Source organism: Microtus pennsylvanicus, chromosome 7, assembly GCF_037038515.1.
Source record: "Microtus pennsylvanicus isolate mMicPen1 chromosome 7, mMicPen1.hap1, whole genome shotgun sequence".
Taxonomy (NCBI): domain Eukaryota; kingdom Metazoa; phylum Chordata; class Mammalia; order Rodentia; family Cricetidae; genus Microtus; species Microtus pennsylvanicus.
This window is the reverse complement of record NC_134585.1, coordinates 109,717,030-109,735,566: the sequence shown is the minus strand read 5'-3', so window position 1 is coordinate 109,735,566 and position 18,537 is coordinate 109,717,030. Positions and strand designations below refer to the sequence as shown.

At 50.1% G+C, this 18,537-nt stretch overlaps 2 protein-coding genes across 2 annotated transcripts in view; one reads left to right on the top strand and one right to left on the bottom strand.

The window, feature by feature from the left end:
- Positions 1-1,538, top strand: part of St7l (suppression of tumorigenicity 7 like) — an 87,272-nt gene extending 85,734 nt beyond the window's left edge. Inside the window, exon 15 of the mRNA XM_075981705.1 lies at positions 1,359-1,538. Within this exon, the coding sequence (XP_075837820.1) occupies positions 1,359-1,397 (39 nt within the window). The 3' untranslated portion in view covers positions 1,398-1,538. The remainder of the gene's footprint in view (positions 1-1,358) is intronic.
- Positions 172-18,334, bottom strand: Wnt2b (Wnt family member 2B). The gene is made up of 5 exons (XM_075981709.1): positions 17,848-18,334; positions 11,372-11,592; positions 9,890-10,167; positions 6,557-6,821; positions 172-2,931 (listed from the first exon to the last, which is right to left on the bottom strand). Exons 1-5 carry the CDS (start codon positions 18,027-18,029, stop codon positions 2,702-2,704), a joined length of 1,176 nt encoding a protein of 391 aa, XP_075837824.1. The 5' UTR covers positions 18,030-18,334; the 3' UTR covers positions 172-2,701.
- Positions 18,335-18,537: the final 203 nt, after the last annotated feature.

The window sequence follows — 18,537 nt, the reverse complement described above, 5'->3', positions numbered from 1 at the left end:
GGAATAGGTGGGAGACACTGGTGATGGAGGACACACTTCTCCCATGGGGAATAGGTGGGGGACACTGGTGGAGGACACACTTCTCCCATGGGGAATAGGTGGGGGACACTGGTGGTGGAGGACACACTTCTCCCATGGGGAATAGGTGGGAGACTCTGCTGGTGGAGGACACACTTCTCCCATGGGGGATAGGTGGGAGAGGAGCCTTCAGAACGGATGAGGGTGGAGCAGAGCTATGTGGAGCCCCAGCACCAAGAAAAGTTCTTGTTTTTTTGCTTGTTCCAAATAAATCAGTTTCTGTTTGTATAGTGTAGAATCAACGCCAGTTGTCTAAAGCCAATTGGAATGCAGAGACAAGCTAAGTTGTAAGGAAAAATTAATTGCTTGGCCATCATTCCTTCTTGGGGCCACACAGCTTCTGTAGCAAGGCTTGGATAGACATCTTTTCTCTCATATAAACACCTCACTTTACAAACTTCTCACTTCCTGAACAGCCATTTCTCTCTCAACCATTTATAAGTGGTTATGCATCTTTATCAGCTAGAATTCGGAGTGCAGGGAGAAACATGGAGTAATCTGAACTGTCACAGAGGACTACCACTTCTTTCCATAAACTAAGAACCCCGAATCAAAGGGGAGGTGATAAAGCACAGGTAGACTGAACTTAGGCTGGGTTCCTGTAGAAGGCCTATGCCATCACTGATGTAGTAACTTGGATGTCTTCACCCCTGCTCCCAAAGCTTCCCCGCTTTTAAGAGAAGTTCCTCTTCCCCTCCCATTCCCCCTCCCTAATCCCACCACCAGCTCATCAGTTATCCAGTTGACTCTACTCTGCAAGGAAGACATTCTCTCTGCCTGACTCATTCAGTCCCATTTCTCCACAGTCATCCCCTCACCACAGACCACAAGGGCCCTGACTAGCTCATGTTTTGTGTTAATGGATGTGAAACCGGAGCAAATCCCCTCACCAAAAGAAAAACCACCCTAAACTCTCCCACACAGGTCTCAGCAGGTTACACAAATATTAGTCCTATCATCCAAATAAATCTGCCTCCGTGGCCAGAGCCACCCCCCGCCCCCCACAACCTCCTGCTGCCTGGGCAGAATGAAGTTGCTCCACAAACATCTGAGAACCCGATTGGATAAAGAGGGACCGGAGGGAAAGAGCTCAAGGCCCTATATCCAGAATTCCTTGCGAAAGCTCCTTAATCTCCAGTCTGTTATCAAGACCAGACAACCCTAAATTAGAAGTTCCTAGAGAAGTTAGGATGTACTTGATCAGTCAGAGGTTTGATGACGTATATCTGTTGGCTGTTAAATCTCAGTATCTGAGCGAGGTATGCACCCTCATTTTACAGCTGAAAAAACGGGCCCGGAGGATTGAAAGAGCCTGCTGAAAGTAAACACAGTGAGTGCGTAAATGACTAGCATCGAACCTCGGCCCGTCAGACTGCGGATTTCTGTAATACTGCTGTTTATCAGTAGGCAAGATGATCACTGTGTACTCATACAAAACTAGGCCATCAAGAGTTCAAAGCCCATATTCTAGCTTTCCATACCTGCTGCCTTTGAAGACTCCACTACTGCGAACCCTAGTTAGGCTAGTGGCATAGAGGGAACCCTCCCCTGTTTAAGTCCATCATAGATGGGCAGTAGTTATCAGTAGGACTTGGAGAATCACAAAATGGGGGAAGGCTACTGTCTTCTAAGGTGTCTACCACTTTGGAACCATCTCGTTTTCTACATAGCGACATGCTTTTGCTCCTGCGTCAATGCTGAAGGTCCTCTCCTAAAGAACTGCCGAGAGGAGAGCTCGCCAGCTTCCTGGTCTACACTGATCCTCATGCAGCCCTTGAGATCAGGTTGAGCCCATGAGTTGCCTGCCCTTCACTTAGTCTTTTCCAAACCTACCTAATGTCCAGAATAATTGATGGGGGAGGAAGTCCCAAGGCCTAGCCAGGCTTAATATACTATTCTCTCACAGTTCTGTTCCAGGGCTCTAACGGTCTATTGAGACTTTGAACCACTGCAAGCTACCTCATCTAACAAGCAGCCAGTAGCAGGCTGCTGTTGACTGATGTAGGTGAAAAAGGAGACAGAGAATGTGCATTTGTACAGTTGTGTGATTTCTCCCCTCACAAAATCACTGGTTTATAAGCTGTGTAAGAGCATGGGATGAAGCCTTGTTCACCGTGGCTAACACATCTAACTACCTCGGGGTCTCAGCAGAATACTGTAGCCTAAGGTTGTCTGCACAAACTGTCTCCTGTGAAGGGACAGGCAGTTTATCTCTGTCCTATGTCCTTGGCTACAGTAGGATCAAAAAGGAAGCTACCTCCAGATTCCCTTCCTGTTGCCTACCCAAAGAGTATCAGAAGTCAGTGCAAGCAAAGGGGACAATGAGCCTTGACTTTAGTGCAACTCAGATCACTCTGAAGAGAACTCCTACCTCTTCTACTCTCCCTTCAAACCTCCAGGTGGGATAGCAGGGAGCCACTCACTCCTATATCCATCCCCTATCAACTCCTTCCTAGGGCTAAGGAACCAGCCAGGACATTGGGGTCCCCCTGGATCACTCTCCAAGTCCATAACAGAAGCTGTAGCAGCCCAGGATTGAGGGTGGAGGAAGGTGTGCATGCAAAGATCTTGTGCTTTTGAATTGGAGGCTTGAAGTGGAGGGATGTAAGAGGTATCTGTGTGTTCAGGTCTGGTCCAGCCACTCTGCCTTCTTAGGAGCCTTGCAAGTGTGGACGTCCACAGTGTTCCTGCACTCTTTGCACCGCACAGCACAACACCAGTGGAATTTGCACTCGCACTGGGTGACGCGGGTGACCCGAGTTGTGTCGTACCCTCGGCCACAACACATGATTTCGCAACCATCTGTTCCTTTAGAGGTCTTGCTGCAGACACGGCCTGCGGTACCTAGGGAACCTGAGTTGAGGAAGAGAGGTGAGAACCAAATTACTTCTGTTTTAGCCACCGTGGGTATCCTTATACTCTTAAGAAGACATAAAAAATTCTCTTTCTGAAAATGTATCCACTAACCAAAATGATCATTCATTGCCCTCTGGCCCAGGCTCATTTGTTTCCACCATTAAAGCTTCCCATAGGTTGCCAGTTTCACATGCTATGCCTTTATTACCAGTGCACACTGCCATGTCCTCTTCAACTCTAAGTCTGGGTGAGCACCTCTCATTTTGTGGGGGTTGTGATGGCATCTGGATTTAAATCCTGGTTGGGCCACTGCATAGCTGTAGTTATTTAGCAAGTTAGTGGATGTGTTGGGCCTCAGTTTCCATATATGAAAGCATATATACTAGCAGGTCTGGTAGCACGTGCCTGTAACACCATCATGCAAAACACTGAGGCAGGGGAGTCACTTTTAGGCTAGGCTGGGATATGTAGTGAGTTCGAGGCCAAGTTGGAATGCACAGCATGATCCTGTCTCAGGGAAACAAAAGGACTCAACGTCTAATGTAATAAATTGTTACGGTGCACTCATCACTGCTGTCCAGCAGAGGTGGACCGGTTGCCATGACTGGTAGAGGCATTTCTCTAAGAGTTCCTGTATTGTGCCCCTTTCAAAAGGGATTCCTAAAGAGTAAGAAAGCTTTCTCCTTGCACAAGGAATGCTCAGGACCTCATTCCAATAGATGTCATCACAAAAGATCCTGTAACCCTTTACCCAGTAACAGGGACCCATAAGTGGAAAAGTGACTGGCCTGAGACTTCAAGAAAGAAAATGGATCAACTAACTTCAACAATAGTCTCCATATTCCACTAGGATATGAGGGGAAAATGCAGAACTTTTATCTTTGTGCTTTGGCTTATTGGTTTAAAATCTCTGTTTTAGGGCTAGGAGTATAGTTCAGTGGTAAGTACTTGCCTAGCATTTGCAAGACCCCGCATTGGATCCCGGCACTTTAACAATGATGACAGCAATAAAAACATAGATAACATGCATATCTTATAATATACACAGTGCAACAGCATGAGTGGAATGTCTAAGAACATGCTCGATTTCCTCTTTTAAAATTTTTATATGTATGTATGTAAGTAAATTATGGGCATGCATGGGCCACAGCATACATGCAGAAGACATGAGGGAGTTGGTTCTCTCCTTCTATATTATAGCTCCTGGGAGTATCAAACTCAGGTTAATAGGGTTTGTAGAAGCTCCTTTACCTGCTGAGCCATCTTTCCAGCTCTCAGTTTTACTTTTTAAGATTTTATTTATTTATTTATTTGTGTGTGTGTGTATGTGTGTGTGTATCTTTGTCTGTGTGTATGCACACTTGTGTCTGGATGCCCTCGTAGACCAGAGGAGGGCATCAATCCCCAGGAGCTGGAGTTACGGGCAGTTCTGAGCAGCCTAATGTGGGCTCTGGGGACTGAACTCAGATCCTCTAGAGGAGTAGCAAGCACTCTTAGCCACTGTGCCATCTCTCCAGTCCCTCCATTTTTTTTTTTCAACAACAGGAATAATTAATCCAAAACGTTAGCAAACTTCTGGTCCAGACTGTGGGCTGACCAGGTCTACTTCATATGTTATTCTGACTCCAAGGACTGGGTCTTAAACACCGAAATCCTCTTTTGCCGTCTGGAGCTATGCTATCCAGTACTGCAGCTACTAACTGCATCTGCTCTTTTAAATCAGTGAATTAGAGTGAGCTAAACTAAAACATTCCAGTTTCGAATTGGACTAACTCTGTAGTAGTCCGTCACACTTGTTCACGGTTTTAGTCTCTCTGGCTTGTTACCCAATATCAACTGTAGTTCCAAAAGTATTAAATGGAAAATCCAAAGATAAATGATTAAAACCTATAAATATTTTATCATACCATGTTATTAAAGTTATCTTGTCTGTGACTCGGTGGTAGAGCCCTTGCCCAGCATATTGCAAGGTCCTGGGTTAGATCAACAGTACCACCAGAAAATGGGTCTACTATCTTATTATTTGTCCTTGTCGTTTGTCCCGTCACTCCTAATCTACAAGCTAAGCTCCACCACAGGTGTATCTGTCTCAGAAGAAGCATGTGCACATAAGGGCTAAGCAGTGCCTGCACTTTCAGGAATTCACTTGTTCAGTTATCACATGTGGCTTGTTGCTTCTGCACTGGAGAAGCAGCAGTGGAGATTCGATCATTGCACGAAGTTTAGTTGGATAGAACTGCTGTGGAGGGAATACCTGGTTCTGTATTCCTGGGGTGGCTGGCCTATACCATTTGGATTCTTTGGGTTTATGGCACCTAATTTCATGCCTCTGAGAAAAATTCATATGCATATGACTTGTCCTTCCTCCTAACTCCAAAGATCCTTCTCCGAGGGTACATTTCAGCGATGTGAAACAGGTCTACACTTCAGGCTCTGTGGAATTATTCCCAGGCGTCCAGAGATGAACCCTCTGAGTTAGAACACATGGAAAAACTAACTCACAACAGTACGTCTCTAGAAGAGGCCAGAGAGCCTCCCCAACCCTTCTTACTTCTAGTACTACAAACTGCACATGTACCTTCCACTATCCAGTGGAGCACCGCCCCCTCTGTGGGCTGAAATGATGAGAGTGAAGCCAGCCAAGGTGGGTGGCTACCGAATCTTGACTAGTGACTCTCCAGCAAAGAGCTGGGAGCCCAGTGACAGGGACCAGGAGAGAAGCAGCTCCACTGAGCCACACACTATCCCTGGTTTAACTTATCTAGACCAGAAATCACGAGCCAAGATGGGAGCTTCCATTCTCACAGAAACACCTTGTCACTTTGCACTGTTCCCAAGGCCCCTTGCCCAGCATCGCACATACATAGAACCGGCTGAAAACGGCCGTAAAGCTTGTTACCAAGTGTTTGCTGCTTCAGCAGCCTTTGCAGAGGTCACCTCCTGTCTTCCTCACTGCTGGAATCTGCAGTGGCAGCACATCAAGAAGCAGCTTGATTCCCCAAGTTCAAACAAACCTTCTTTGACTGTGTTGCTCATCTTCCTTTGGGGGGGGGGGGCTTTTGAGACAGTTTCTCTATGTAGTCCTGTCTGTAGACAGGTTGCCCTTGAACTTAGATATTCACCTGCCTCTGCCCCCAGAGTGCTGGGGTTAAAGGTATGGCCACCATCGTCCAGCTAGTCATCTTTGTAGTACCTTTGCTTACTATGTCGCCTTTGAGGGGGGTAGTAGGGGGTGGGGTGTCAGACCCAGGACCTTGCACACACGAAGCACATGCTGAGCTCCATCCCCAGCTCCATCTTCTTTCTTTAGCTGGATCGTAAAAAAGCCAGAGGCTTAGAGCTACATCTGATGCTTCTATGTAGCTCTCCTTGCTCAGAACTGAAAACAGGTGGCTCATTTAAATGTTCTCCAAGTAGTATCCCAGACCCTGGGGATGTAGCCGAGTGGCACGGGACCTGTTTGTGTAACCTCGGGCCTGGCAGCCTGAGGCACAAACCACCTATCTCAAGACTAGATTGTTTCCCTTCCTGAACTCCTGCACACCGGACAGACCCAGATTAAGCAGGAGCGCTGGCACTAATCACCAGGTCCCACGTCTCTCTCTGCTTGCCGCTTTCTCACCTGCAGCCTTGTCCAGGACACAGTAGTCAGGGGAGTTGTCAAAGTAGACCAGATCAGTCCGGGTGGCATGGCGATAGCCTTGGCGGGCTGCTGTGAAATTGGCGCCATCCTGGGTGGCGGTCACCTGTACAGCCCCATCATACCTCCGCCTCAGGTAGTCACCAGTGCGGCGGAAGTCTGAGAGTGCCCTCCAGCAGGTGCGTAGTGTGCAGGAGCCACTCACGCCGTGACACTTACATTCCAGCTTCAGAAAGCGCCGCACAGCCTGGGGGAGGGAGGAAGCAGGTCAGGACACGGCTCAGTCATCCCTAGGGTCAAAAGCAGGAGTGTTGAGGGCTCTGCTGGCCCTCTGCTGGACCTCGAGGACATCTTCCTGGATGACTGCCTGCTGGATTGTCAAACCGCAGGGTTCTGCTCCTGATTACAGCCTACACATCCTTTTAAAGAGCCCAGTGCCGTGCCTTCTGCTATATAGCGGGTGTTCAAATACCAGTGAATAGCCTGAAGCAATACCTGAAGGTCACTCTAAAAACAAACTACTTTTGGGCCAGTGATGCTGGTAGCAAGGAAAGGCACTTGCCATGCTGTCCTGGCAACCAGTTTGATCCCCAGAACCCACATACAAGTGAAAGGTGGGAGCCAGCTCCACAGAGGTGTCCTCCGACCTCCACACAGGTACCATGCCATTCATGTCCACCCATATACATCACGTCCACCCATATACATCACGTCCACCTATATACATCACGTCCACCCATATACATCATGTCCACCTATATACATCACGTCCACCTCTATACATCACGTCCACCTCTATACATCACGTCCACCTATATACATCACGTCCACCTCTATACATCACGTCCACCTCTATACATCACGTCCACCTATATACATCACGTCCACCTCTACACATCACGTCCACCTCTACACATCACGTCCACCTCTACACATCACGTCTACCTCTATACATCACGTCCACCTCTATACATCACGTCCACCTCTATACATCACGTCCATCTCTATACATCACGTCCACCTCTATACATCACGTCTACCTCTATACATCACGTCCACCTCTCTACATCACGTCCACCTCTCTACATCACGTCCACCTCTATACATCACGTCCACCTCTCTACATCACGTCCACCTCTATACATCACGTCCACCTCTCTACATCACGTCCACCTCTCTACATCACGTCCACCTCTATACATCACGTCCACCTCTCTACATCACGTCCACCTCTATACATCACGTCCACCTCTCTACATCACGTCCACCTCTCTACATCACGTCCACCTCTCTACATCACGTCCACCTCTCTACATCACGTCCACCTCTATACATCACGTCCACCTCTATACATCACGTCCACCTCTCTACATCACGTCCACCTCTCTACATCACGTCCACCTCTCTACATCACGTCCACCTCTCTACATCACGTCCACCTCTCTACATCACGTCCACCTCTATACATCACGTCCACCTCTCTACATCACGCCCACCTCTATACATCACGTCCACCTCTATACATCACGTCCACCTCTATACATCACGTCCACCTCTATACATCACGTCCACCTCTATACATCACGTCCACCTCTATACATCACGTCCACCTCTATACATCACGTCCACCTCTATACATCACGTCCACCTCTATACATCACGTCCACCTCTATACATCACGTCCACCTCTACATCACGTCCACCTCTATACATCACGTCCACCTCTATACATCACGTCCACCTCTATACATCACGTCCACCTCTCTACATCACGTCCACCTCTATACATCACGTCCACCTCTCTACATCACGTCCACCTCTATACATCACGTCCACCTCTATACATCACGTCCACCCATATACATCACGTCCACCTCTACATCACGTCCACCTCTATACATCACGTCCACCTCTATACATCATGCTCACCTCTATACATCACGTCCACCTCTATACATCACGTCCACCTATATACATCACGTCCACCTCTATACATCACGTCCACCTCTATACATCACGTCCACCTCTATACATCACGTCCACCTCTATACATCACGTCCACCTCTACATCACGTCCACCTCTATACATCACGTCCACCTCTCTACATCACGTCCACCTCTCTACATCACGTCCACCTCTATACATCACGTCCACCTCTATACATCACGTCCACCTCTATACATCACGCATGCACAGAGAACAACAATAAAGAAATTAAAACTTAAAAAATTAAAAGCTACTTTGGGGCTTGGGAGATGGCCCAGCATGTAGGAACACTTACTGTCCCCATAAGAACCTGGGTTTAAAGCCAGGTAGTGGTGGCGTAGCACTCAGGAGGCAGAGGCAGGCGGATCTCTGTGAGTTCAAGGCCAGCCTGGTCTATAGAGCAAGTGCTAAGACGGGCTCCAAAACTACAGAGAAACCCTGTCTCGAACCACCCCCCACACTAAAAAATTAATCTGGGTTTAACCCATGTAAAAAGCTAGGCTTGGCAGCACATGGGCTACCTGTTGTCCCAGTGATGGGGATGGGGACAGAAACAGAAGGATTGGAGATAGGAAGATTGCTGGGACTTGAGTTCCAGGTTCAGTGAGAGACCCTGCCTCAAGGGAATAAGGTGGAGAGTGACGGAGCAGGACACCTGACATCCTCCTCTAGTCTCTGAGAAAGCACAGACATGTACATCCATGTATGCACATGTGGACGCACAATCATAGACAAATCACATTTTTAAAAATTGAAAATTTACTTTTTTGTTCAGCATGGTGGCATGCCCATATAATCCCAGCACCCAGGAGGTTGAGACAGGAGAATTTAAGATCAGCCTAGACTATAGGCAGAGTGAAACCCTGTCTCAAGCAAAGCAAGGTGGGGCATGGTGGTACACACTTTTAATCCCAGCACTAAGGAGGTAGAGGCAGGTGGATCTGTGTGAGTTCAAAGCCAGCCTGATCTATATATTGAGTTCCAGGGCATCCAAAGCTACATAGACCCTGTCTCAAAAACAAAGAAACAACATCACCCACCCCCCAAAAAAAAGAAAACAAAAAGGAAGGAAACAGGAAGGGAAGGAGAAGGGAGAGGAGGGAATGAGAAGGGAGGGGGCAGAAAAAAGAGAAAGTTCCTTTCCTGTCTTAGGAAAACCTGGCTGAACCTGTGTATCGCAGGCTTCCTGCATTCTGTGGCAGAACGTTAGGGATTTTGGACGCGATCCAGAAGCTGTCAACCCTTCCACCTCTGACTCCAGCCTGTGGTCATGCTAGTTGGTTGACCCCAGAGAATATGAACGTACAGACCCAGATGGGAGTACTGACCGTGCGACCGCAGCGGTTGTTATGCAGGTTCATGAGGGCCCGGGCATCCTTAAGCCTCTTCTCTTTGGCATCCACAAAAGCCTTGGCAAAGCGGACACCATAGTGGATGTTGTCACTACAGCCACCCCAATCAAAGTCCCCTCGCTGGTCATGGTGCCGACCGCGGGTGTATGGGTCACAGCTGCACACACTCAGTTCACCCTGGCTACAGGCCCGAGTGATAGCGTGAACCACTCCTGCTGACGAGATGGCATAAACAAACGCGGCCTCCCGGCTACCTGCACGGGGAGAGGCAGAGACATGTTACGGGAACGGTCTGTGTCTTCCGTTCTTCCAACACACACACACACACACATTTCCAGGTGTTTTCTACAGTGTCTTATTCAATGGTCCAGGCCTGGAATTTGTAATGTAACCAGCTTTGAACCTGAGGTTTTCCTATCTCAGCCTCCCTAATGCTAGGATTGCAGGGACAGGCCACATGCCCAACTCTGTCCAGTCAATCTACACAATTTCAGAAGTTTCCTTCTCTTATAAGAGCATTCCTCGGAGACGCCAGCCCCTCCTGCCAGCTCTCACTAGTCACTATCATCTGACCTCTTTGGGATGACCTCCGTTCTGTTTCCCCTAGGTCTCTCTCTCTCTCTCTCTCTCTCTCTCTCTCTCTCTCTCTCTCTCTCTCTCTCTCTCTCTCTCTCTCTCTCTCTCTCATACACACACACACCACACACACACACACACACACACACACACAGAGAGAGAGAGAGAGAGAGAGAGAGAGAGAGAGAGAGAGAGAGAGAGAGAGAGAGAATATTAGTCCTGCCTTGGTCAACATTCCAGGGTTTTCAGATCCCCTCTGCTGGACAGTTCCCCTGCAACGTCGACCCCTACTTGGGGTCTGCGACCCCTACTCTGGTCTGATCGTTCCTTGACCTTGGGGACTGATGTTCATCATCCCCAGTTCTCCTTCCCCTTCGGAGTCCTGTCTCATTCCTTTTCTCCTCTTTTGCTGTCCAGCTCTGCTGAACTGGAGGTGAGCCACTAGCCCTTGGAATATTTACATATGACCTTTCTGTTTATCTCTTGTTCCCATTACTATGATGCTGGGACTGTTAGGGTGACTGGGTGATGATAGTGACCGAGGTGATAAGAAGCAGAGGACTGGGTCCTAGTCTTTAGTTGTATAGTTGATGGATGCTTGCCTGACTTGGATATGGGGAGGCCAGAGAAGGGAAGAGAAAGATGTAAGTATCAGGGAATGCTGTCCTTGACCCACCATCTCAAAGCACTTAGGTTGAGAGGGGCCCTGGCTTACAAATCTAGGGTAGTGAGCAGCTGTTCCTGTTTCCAGGGTTTCCCACAACTGTTCCTTAGATTATGAGGTAGTGTGTAGGAAAATGAAGGGGATCATGCCTACCCTTCTAACTCACCACCCCAAGCGAAGGAAGGGAAGGGAGGGGGGAACATGGAAGAGGACCCTACTTCTAAGCATGACACGGCCAAAGACAGTGTGGTCCCGGTCCAGTGTGGTGCAATTCCAGCGGTGATGGCGGAACTGGTGCTGACACTCTCGGATCCATTCTCGGGCACCTTCACCCACTGAACGCATGATGTCTGGGTAGCGCTGGCACAGCTGCCGCTGCCGGCTCACCAAACCAGGGATGTTGTCACAGATCACTCGGGCTCCCAGTGCCCCTATGTACCTGTAAAGTGGAGTCATTCCAAAAGGGGACGGGCATCAGCAAAGGGATAAAGAGGGGGTTATTTGGTATCTAGACCTTAAAGACATCCCTTCCCTTCCCAAGACATTCTCTGAGGCTGGTGGGGAGAACCATTACCCACAATCTCTGGAAAGAAAAAAAAAAAGCTCCACAGTTGCAGAAAGAGTAATTGAGTGGTCTCCCACCATTACCAGTTCCCTAGCCAAACAAAGTAACAGACACTTCTAAAACACAGACCAGGCATGTGTCATATACACAGAAGCTGTGGGCATGTCATACAAACCCACTGCCTGTTTATTTAATAAACATTAAGATCCTCGCAGAAAAATAAACTAACAAAATGAGAATCGGAGACAACTCTCTTACATGTACAAGTGGCTGGTCTAGGAGATAGCTTGGCCACAGAGGATGGAGAGAAGGGGGGCCAAGAAAGGCACCATGGGTAGTTTTGAGTAATGCTCACAGCTTTGGCCCGTGTGGCTAAACAAAAAAAAAAAAAAAAAAAACCCTCACTTCCAATCCCAAGGCTACAGAGCAAGACCCATTCTTTACCCTCCTCCTCACTCCCTTCACTCCCAGGCCCTAAAGCCTTTCTTCAATGAAGCTTTTAAAATCACTTTCCCCAACCTTTAAGGCACAAGGTCCAGTGAAGACCTTTGTGGACAAAGAGCTGTTTGCAGCAGCGGGAAGCCTGAACAGGACAAAGTAGTAAGAGTTCAGCAGGCAGGATGCCACACACCTGTAATCCCAGCACTCAGGACACAGAGACAAGCAGATCTCTCTGAGCTCCAGGGCAGCCTAGTCTACACACTACACAGAGTTCTAGGCAAGGCCACATAGTGAGACCCCATCTCTTTAAAGAAATAAGCAGTGTGGTATAATCTCTAGTCTGAATAATTTACAAGGTCAAGCGAGATGGCCACTGAAGGATCGGTGGGCTGCCAGCATCATTCAAAACTGCTCTAGGTACCGGGTGGTGGTGGCGCACACCTTTAATCCCAGCACTCGGGAGGCAGAGGCAGGCGTATCTCTGTGAGTTCGAGACCAGCCTGGTCTACAGAGCTAGTTCCAGGACAGGCTCCAAAGCTACAGAGAAACCCAAACAAAAACAAAAACCACTGCCCAAGGCAGTATTACCTTTCCTTTCAAACAATCTTACCCATGGACTCCACCATGGCCTCAAGAGATTCTGGAGAGAAAACAGGATGATATCACCCTTCGTCCCCAACAAGTCCCACAAAGAAATAGGACTTATTCCCTCCCTTTCTGCAGCTTAGCTTCTCTCCTTTCTGCCCCCCTTCCCCCGCCCCCAGCACACCCTCCACATAGCGCTTCCTTTGGTCTTTCCAGCATGTTCTATCCTCTTGTACCGACACTTGAAATGGAATTCCATGCTTTCCTGTTGGGAACAGGTGGGAGCTGTAGCAATCAGTTGCTACTGCAACAGAAGAACTTTGGTCTGAACTATGAATGAGCCAGTGGTTTGGGAATGTCCCCTAAGTGGGCCTAGACGTGAGTAGGGAGAAGGGAAAGCAGCCAGTAGGGGAGGGGCAAGCCAACCAGCCCCGAGCCCTACCCCCACCCTACATTCCCACAGCCGGCCCTCACCCACAGACTAGATCACCACCAGTGACAGGAACTCAGGCAAACACAAGGAGGGTTGCCATTTGCCTCTTGGGGAACTCAGCGGGGGTGATGAGCCCCATCTGTCCAGGGCGGAGGGCTAGAGGGCTGTTCCTCCAAGAACAAATCCTGTGGAATCAGCATCCCCAGCACTGTCCGTCAGGGCAGCAGCTTCCAGGAACAAACAAAATAAACAGCCCAGGCTGGGCCAGGCCGGAAAGGCCTGCCTGACGCACAGCTCTGCGTCCGCCCACCGCCCTGGTGCTTTGTTTGTAGTACTGAAACCATCGGAGTTGGAGCTCGTCCCTGTCTCACCACCGGTCAGCTTCCCCAGCTCAGTCCCAGATTACTGATCTAGGCAATGGGTGTTTGTTTTTTTTATCTGGGGCTTGGAGGAAGGCGGGTGGATAGGAATGGGAGACCAATGATCCAGCCCTCATAGACAGTCTGGAGTGGGGCAAGCCAAACTCTGGCAAAAGGGCCTTCCTGTGGTCTGACTTTAATCCATTCTGCTGTAGCCCACATTGATCCTTCGTATTGCATCCTCAGTGGGCATGGGACATCTGTTCAGTATCTAAGATGGGAAGGTAATTAGACTTTCTTATTACCCTGCTTACTTCCCAAGTAACTACTTCAAGACCCTTCATGGGGTTTGCCTCTTGTAATCAAGTGTGGGAACCGCCAATAATACTGAGCCTGAAGCTGAACGCATCTCCCTCAGCTCGCACGATGCCTACCATGTGCACGCTTGCACAATGCCTGCCATGGGCCAGTCACTGAGCTTAGCTGTTAGGTGCACAAAGACTTCATGCCATCCCTCAGCTCATCATCTAGGGGAGGATGCCTCAGTCCTGACTTCCTGTTTTCCGTTTCAGAAATTAATTCTTCACTTCCTTCCCCACCTCTGCATCAGAGTGCTCTCTTCACCTGCTTTTGACCAATTCTTTCCCTTGACAAAGTCACTCAGACCTACACCAGCCTCTTGCTTCTTGGGAGTCTTAGACTCTGCCTCTAGGTCAACTGAATCATAATTGGCATGCCAGCATCCCCAGTGCCGAGAAATGTCTCTAGCACATAGTAGGTGCTTAGTAGCTAGTGGATAAACACCAGCTTGTTCTGATTATCCCCAGCTTCCTTCTCCCCCTAGCCAGTCACCAGCTCTTGAAATGAGTTAGTTTGGTTTCTTGTCAACACTGTCTACCCTTTTGCAGACGTTCTGTTTCTGTCCTTTTAATGGAGCCAGGGATCTCTGCCCCCTCCTTTTGTGTTTATCCACTGGCTAAGCTTTAGAATTTAGCTGGGAGTGGAGATTCACAGCTTTAATCCCAGCACTCAGAGGGCAGAGGCTGGCAGATCTCTGTGAGTTTGGAGCTCTCTGTAGAGTTCCAGGGCGGCAGGGATACATAGTGAGTCGCTGTCTCAAAAACAACAGCAAACCACCAAGAGGATGCCACAGGATGTGGCGTAGGGAAATCTCTGCATTCTGGGTTCAGGGATACTGATGGAAATCCCACTGTCAAGGGACACTTGGGGGGAAACCAGGATGAGGGAAGCCATCTGACTTCAAAACTCGGGGGCTTTTGTAGTTGGTTGTTTTGTTTCTTTGAGACAGAGTCTCACTGTACATCCAAGGACGGCCTCAAAGTTTTGATCCCCTAGCCTCAGCCTCCCGAGTGGTGGTATTACAAAAGTGTATCATCATACCCAGGCAAAATCCATTTTTTATTCTAGGAGCAAGAGAGGCACACATGTTTGTTTAGAAATAAAACCATAAGGCTCTAAAATTGATATAAAATTAAGCAGTTTTTCCTTATTTTTGAGATAGGGTCTCACTTTGTGGCCTTGGCTGACCTAAAATTTACTACATAGATGAAGCAGGCCTGGAACACACCAAGACCCACCTGCCTCTCTCTGCCTCTCAAGTGCTGGGATTAAAGGTGTGCACCACCATACCCAGCAAGTTGTTTTTGTTTTGTTTTCTCTTTTGCCCCTATCTCTCACTTTTTTTTTTTTTTTTTTGGTTTTTGGTTTTTTGAGACAGGGTTTCTCTGAAGCTTTGGTTCCTGTCCTGGAACTAGCTCTTGTAGACCAGGCTGGCCCCGAACTCACAGAGATCCGCCTGCCTCTGCCTCCCGAGTGCTGGGATTAAAGGTGTGCGCCACCACCGCCCGGCCTCGCCCCTATCTCTCAATCTGGTCATTGGGAAACAGGGATTATAACAGTAGCTACCTCAGACTTATCCTGGAGAATAAAGATGATGCCTACCAAGGCAGTTGGCTATGGAGCCTGCAGTTTAGTAAAGATTCAGTGCAGGGTGTGCGTTTAGTAATGGTAGTACTAATGCAACCCTGCTCTATGCGCTCTTTATGAGCCCAAGAATACATCTGGTTCTTGGGACTCTCCACATGTCTTGCCATAGACTGAGAAGAAACTATCTTTATCTTCTTTGAGTTAAGAAAAGAGACAGAGGAGTCATTGGAGAGGAAAGGGGAAAATCCTAGGCTGTGAGGATCAGACTGTAAGTCACAGGGATGGATGGCCCTCTGCTCTGCTGTCAAACACGGACACTCTGAGTCAATAGATGTCCGTCTCCTCCAGGGACTGTACATAGTACTAGCCTTGCTGAGCTTGAGATAATGATCCTGGGTGCCAGACCTGCCTTCCCAATTCAGGCGTCCTCTTCCTACAAGTGGTGGCCACTGAGACAGACGCTTTTGGCTAGAGCTGTGACGAGACGAGGGCGAGGAGGTGGGAATGAGCTCTGTCCCTGCATTCGTCATCCTGCCCTGATGCTGTCTACAGGAATAGAAGAGCCACTCAGTCCCACTGTCACCTGCCTCCCTCTTCCAGGTAGTAGCCGTTCCAGCATCTTTAACGGGAGCCACTCTAGGAGGGAAGGAGAAAGAAAATGGGACAGGGAAAATAGTACTCAAGTGGGGGAGGATGGGAACTAGAAGAGCTGCAGGTGCGTCTGTAGGAACCACACCAGGATGCGGAGATGTCCAGAGAGCCACCTCCTCATCTAAGCATCCACAGGCCACCGGATTGTCTCAAGTGTTTCAAAGAGCCAGTTAACATGCGAGCCAGATAAAGGTGGGCACTGGGTACTCGGTGCTTCCGTGCTTTCTCCACAGAGACCCTGAAGATGTAAGCCCTCAGCCAAACTGCGCCATAAAGGTAAAGGCTGGGAGGGGTGGGGGTGATCTTGCTCTGGTCACTGAAAGGCTCCCCGCCCCATCTTCTTTCTTTCTCTTTCCCCTTCTAAAGGAATGTTTCAAGCCAGATGAAAGATATAGGCCTCTCTGTTTCCCCATCCGAACCCCCCTCCTTGCCTTCCCCAACACTGCAGAGATAAAAAAGATCCAAAAGAAAGATTTTTCTTTAACAGGAAAACAGGGGTGGGGGTGGGGATGGAGAGCGCAGCATCTTGAAATGATAGGAATCTGCAGCCAGAGCCGGCTTGCCCCTCAGCCAGCTACCCCTCACCCTTCCAGCCCGGATTCCTAGTCAAGACAAGAAAAGCCACAGGGTGCAAGAGGAGAGACCGCACTTTGCGGGAGGTGGGGGTGGGGATGAGATGGGGGTGCTTCCTTCGGGGGAGGAGCAGAGCAAGGGGGAAAGGGAGCACTGCCTGTTAGAGAGGGGCACGAGTGCAGCCCCAAAAGCCAGTTTGATCGGAGGGGTGAGGAGGCAAGAGATGAGGGGACTGAATCCTTCTGCAGTCCAATTCTGGACTGAAATACCCCCTTTCTGGGAAGAGGATGAGTGTCATTGTGGGGCTGGAGGAGTCTTGGAGCTGGGTAGGGAATTCAACCAAGAACACAGCAGGCACCCGGTGGATCCTGGACACCTTTTGCCTCATCTGCCTTTTGGAAGTGTCTGAAGACCAAGGCCTACAAGAGATCTGAAGAGAGGCTCTCAAAACTCCGAGACTTTAGAAGCCTCTAGGGCTTGGAGGGGAGAGGTGGAAGGTTAGGTCATCTGGGGCAGGAAAGCAAAAAGGGACATCAGTGTTCAAAATTACACCCTCAAAGCCGAGGCTGATGACAAATGCCTGGGTTATGCAACCCCAAGTGTTTAATCTGTTTCAATTGTGGGAATTAAGGGGAAAGGGAATAGTTTGTGCCTCAATTTCACTTCTAAGCCTTGCTGTGGATACTACTGCCTCGTTGTGTGGCCTAGACTAGCAGAGGAATGTGGGTCCCAGCCAGCTGCCCCCAACTTCCACATCCCCTGGGGAAACCTTAGGTGGTCGAAGGCTTTTTGAAGGCAGCGACTGTGGACGGCGTGGAGCAGCTACTGCAGGATGTGGAGAGGAGACTGGCTTCTCGAACCAACCCTGAGAATCAGATAGTAGCTTCCGTGCTAGGGGCTTGAGGAGAAACACAGGGGGCACAATATAGCAGTCTAGGGGACGTCAACCACCAGCTACCTCGCTCCAGATGCTCAGCGCTCTTCTCTCCAGCGCCTCATTCTCTCCATCCCCTCACCAGCCACTGGAGACTTTTGGGACTGTCCCTCAGGTTCCACCCAGGCAGCTATCTGGTGCTTGAGCAGCCGGTGCCTGCAGCAGGACACTTTCCCTGAGCCTAACCGTCCAAGAGCCACACTCACCACCAGGATGTGTCTACACGGGCCGGTAGAGTCAGCAGCAGCAGCAGTAGCAGGCAGGCAAGACCCAGGCGGGTGGAAGCCGGAGACACGTCGGGAGCCGCGGGTCTGGATGCGGGGACCAGGACGCGGGCACGCCGAGGGGCGAGCTGCGCGGCTTCCTCCGCACCCCGCGGCCTCAGCATAGCTCCGTGCAGACTCCCGCCGTGCAGCCCGCAGGGCCGTGGACGGGTACCGTCTGGGCTTCCTCAGGCGTCTCCTAGCTCGCCCCTCAGGGTGGCCATGGGGACTATGGACAACCGGGGACCGCGGGGCACGTGGAGTCCGGGAACGGGGCACAGAGTTCCCAAGAGCTCCCGAGCTGCAGGATGGGAGACCGACGAGAGCTGAGCCGGGTGTGGGCGGCTCGGGTGCGGTGGCAGTGGCTCCGGAGCGCGGAGTGCGGCGGGGGCCAGAGCGCGCGGACAGCCCCTGCGGCCGCAGCTCTCATTGGACGGGGCGGGGCGGGGCCGGGGACACGCGCGGCCTTCAGCTCGGCTCCGCCCGCGCCAGCCCGGGTGCTCGCGGCGCCCTAGGTGTGGCGGCTGCCTCCTCCCCCTCGGCTTTACCGAGCGCCACCGTGCCGCGCCCTCACCTGCTCCGGCCACCCGCGACGGGGCTCTTCTCCGCTTGCAGCCCCCTGTCCCTACCGAC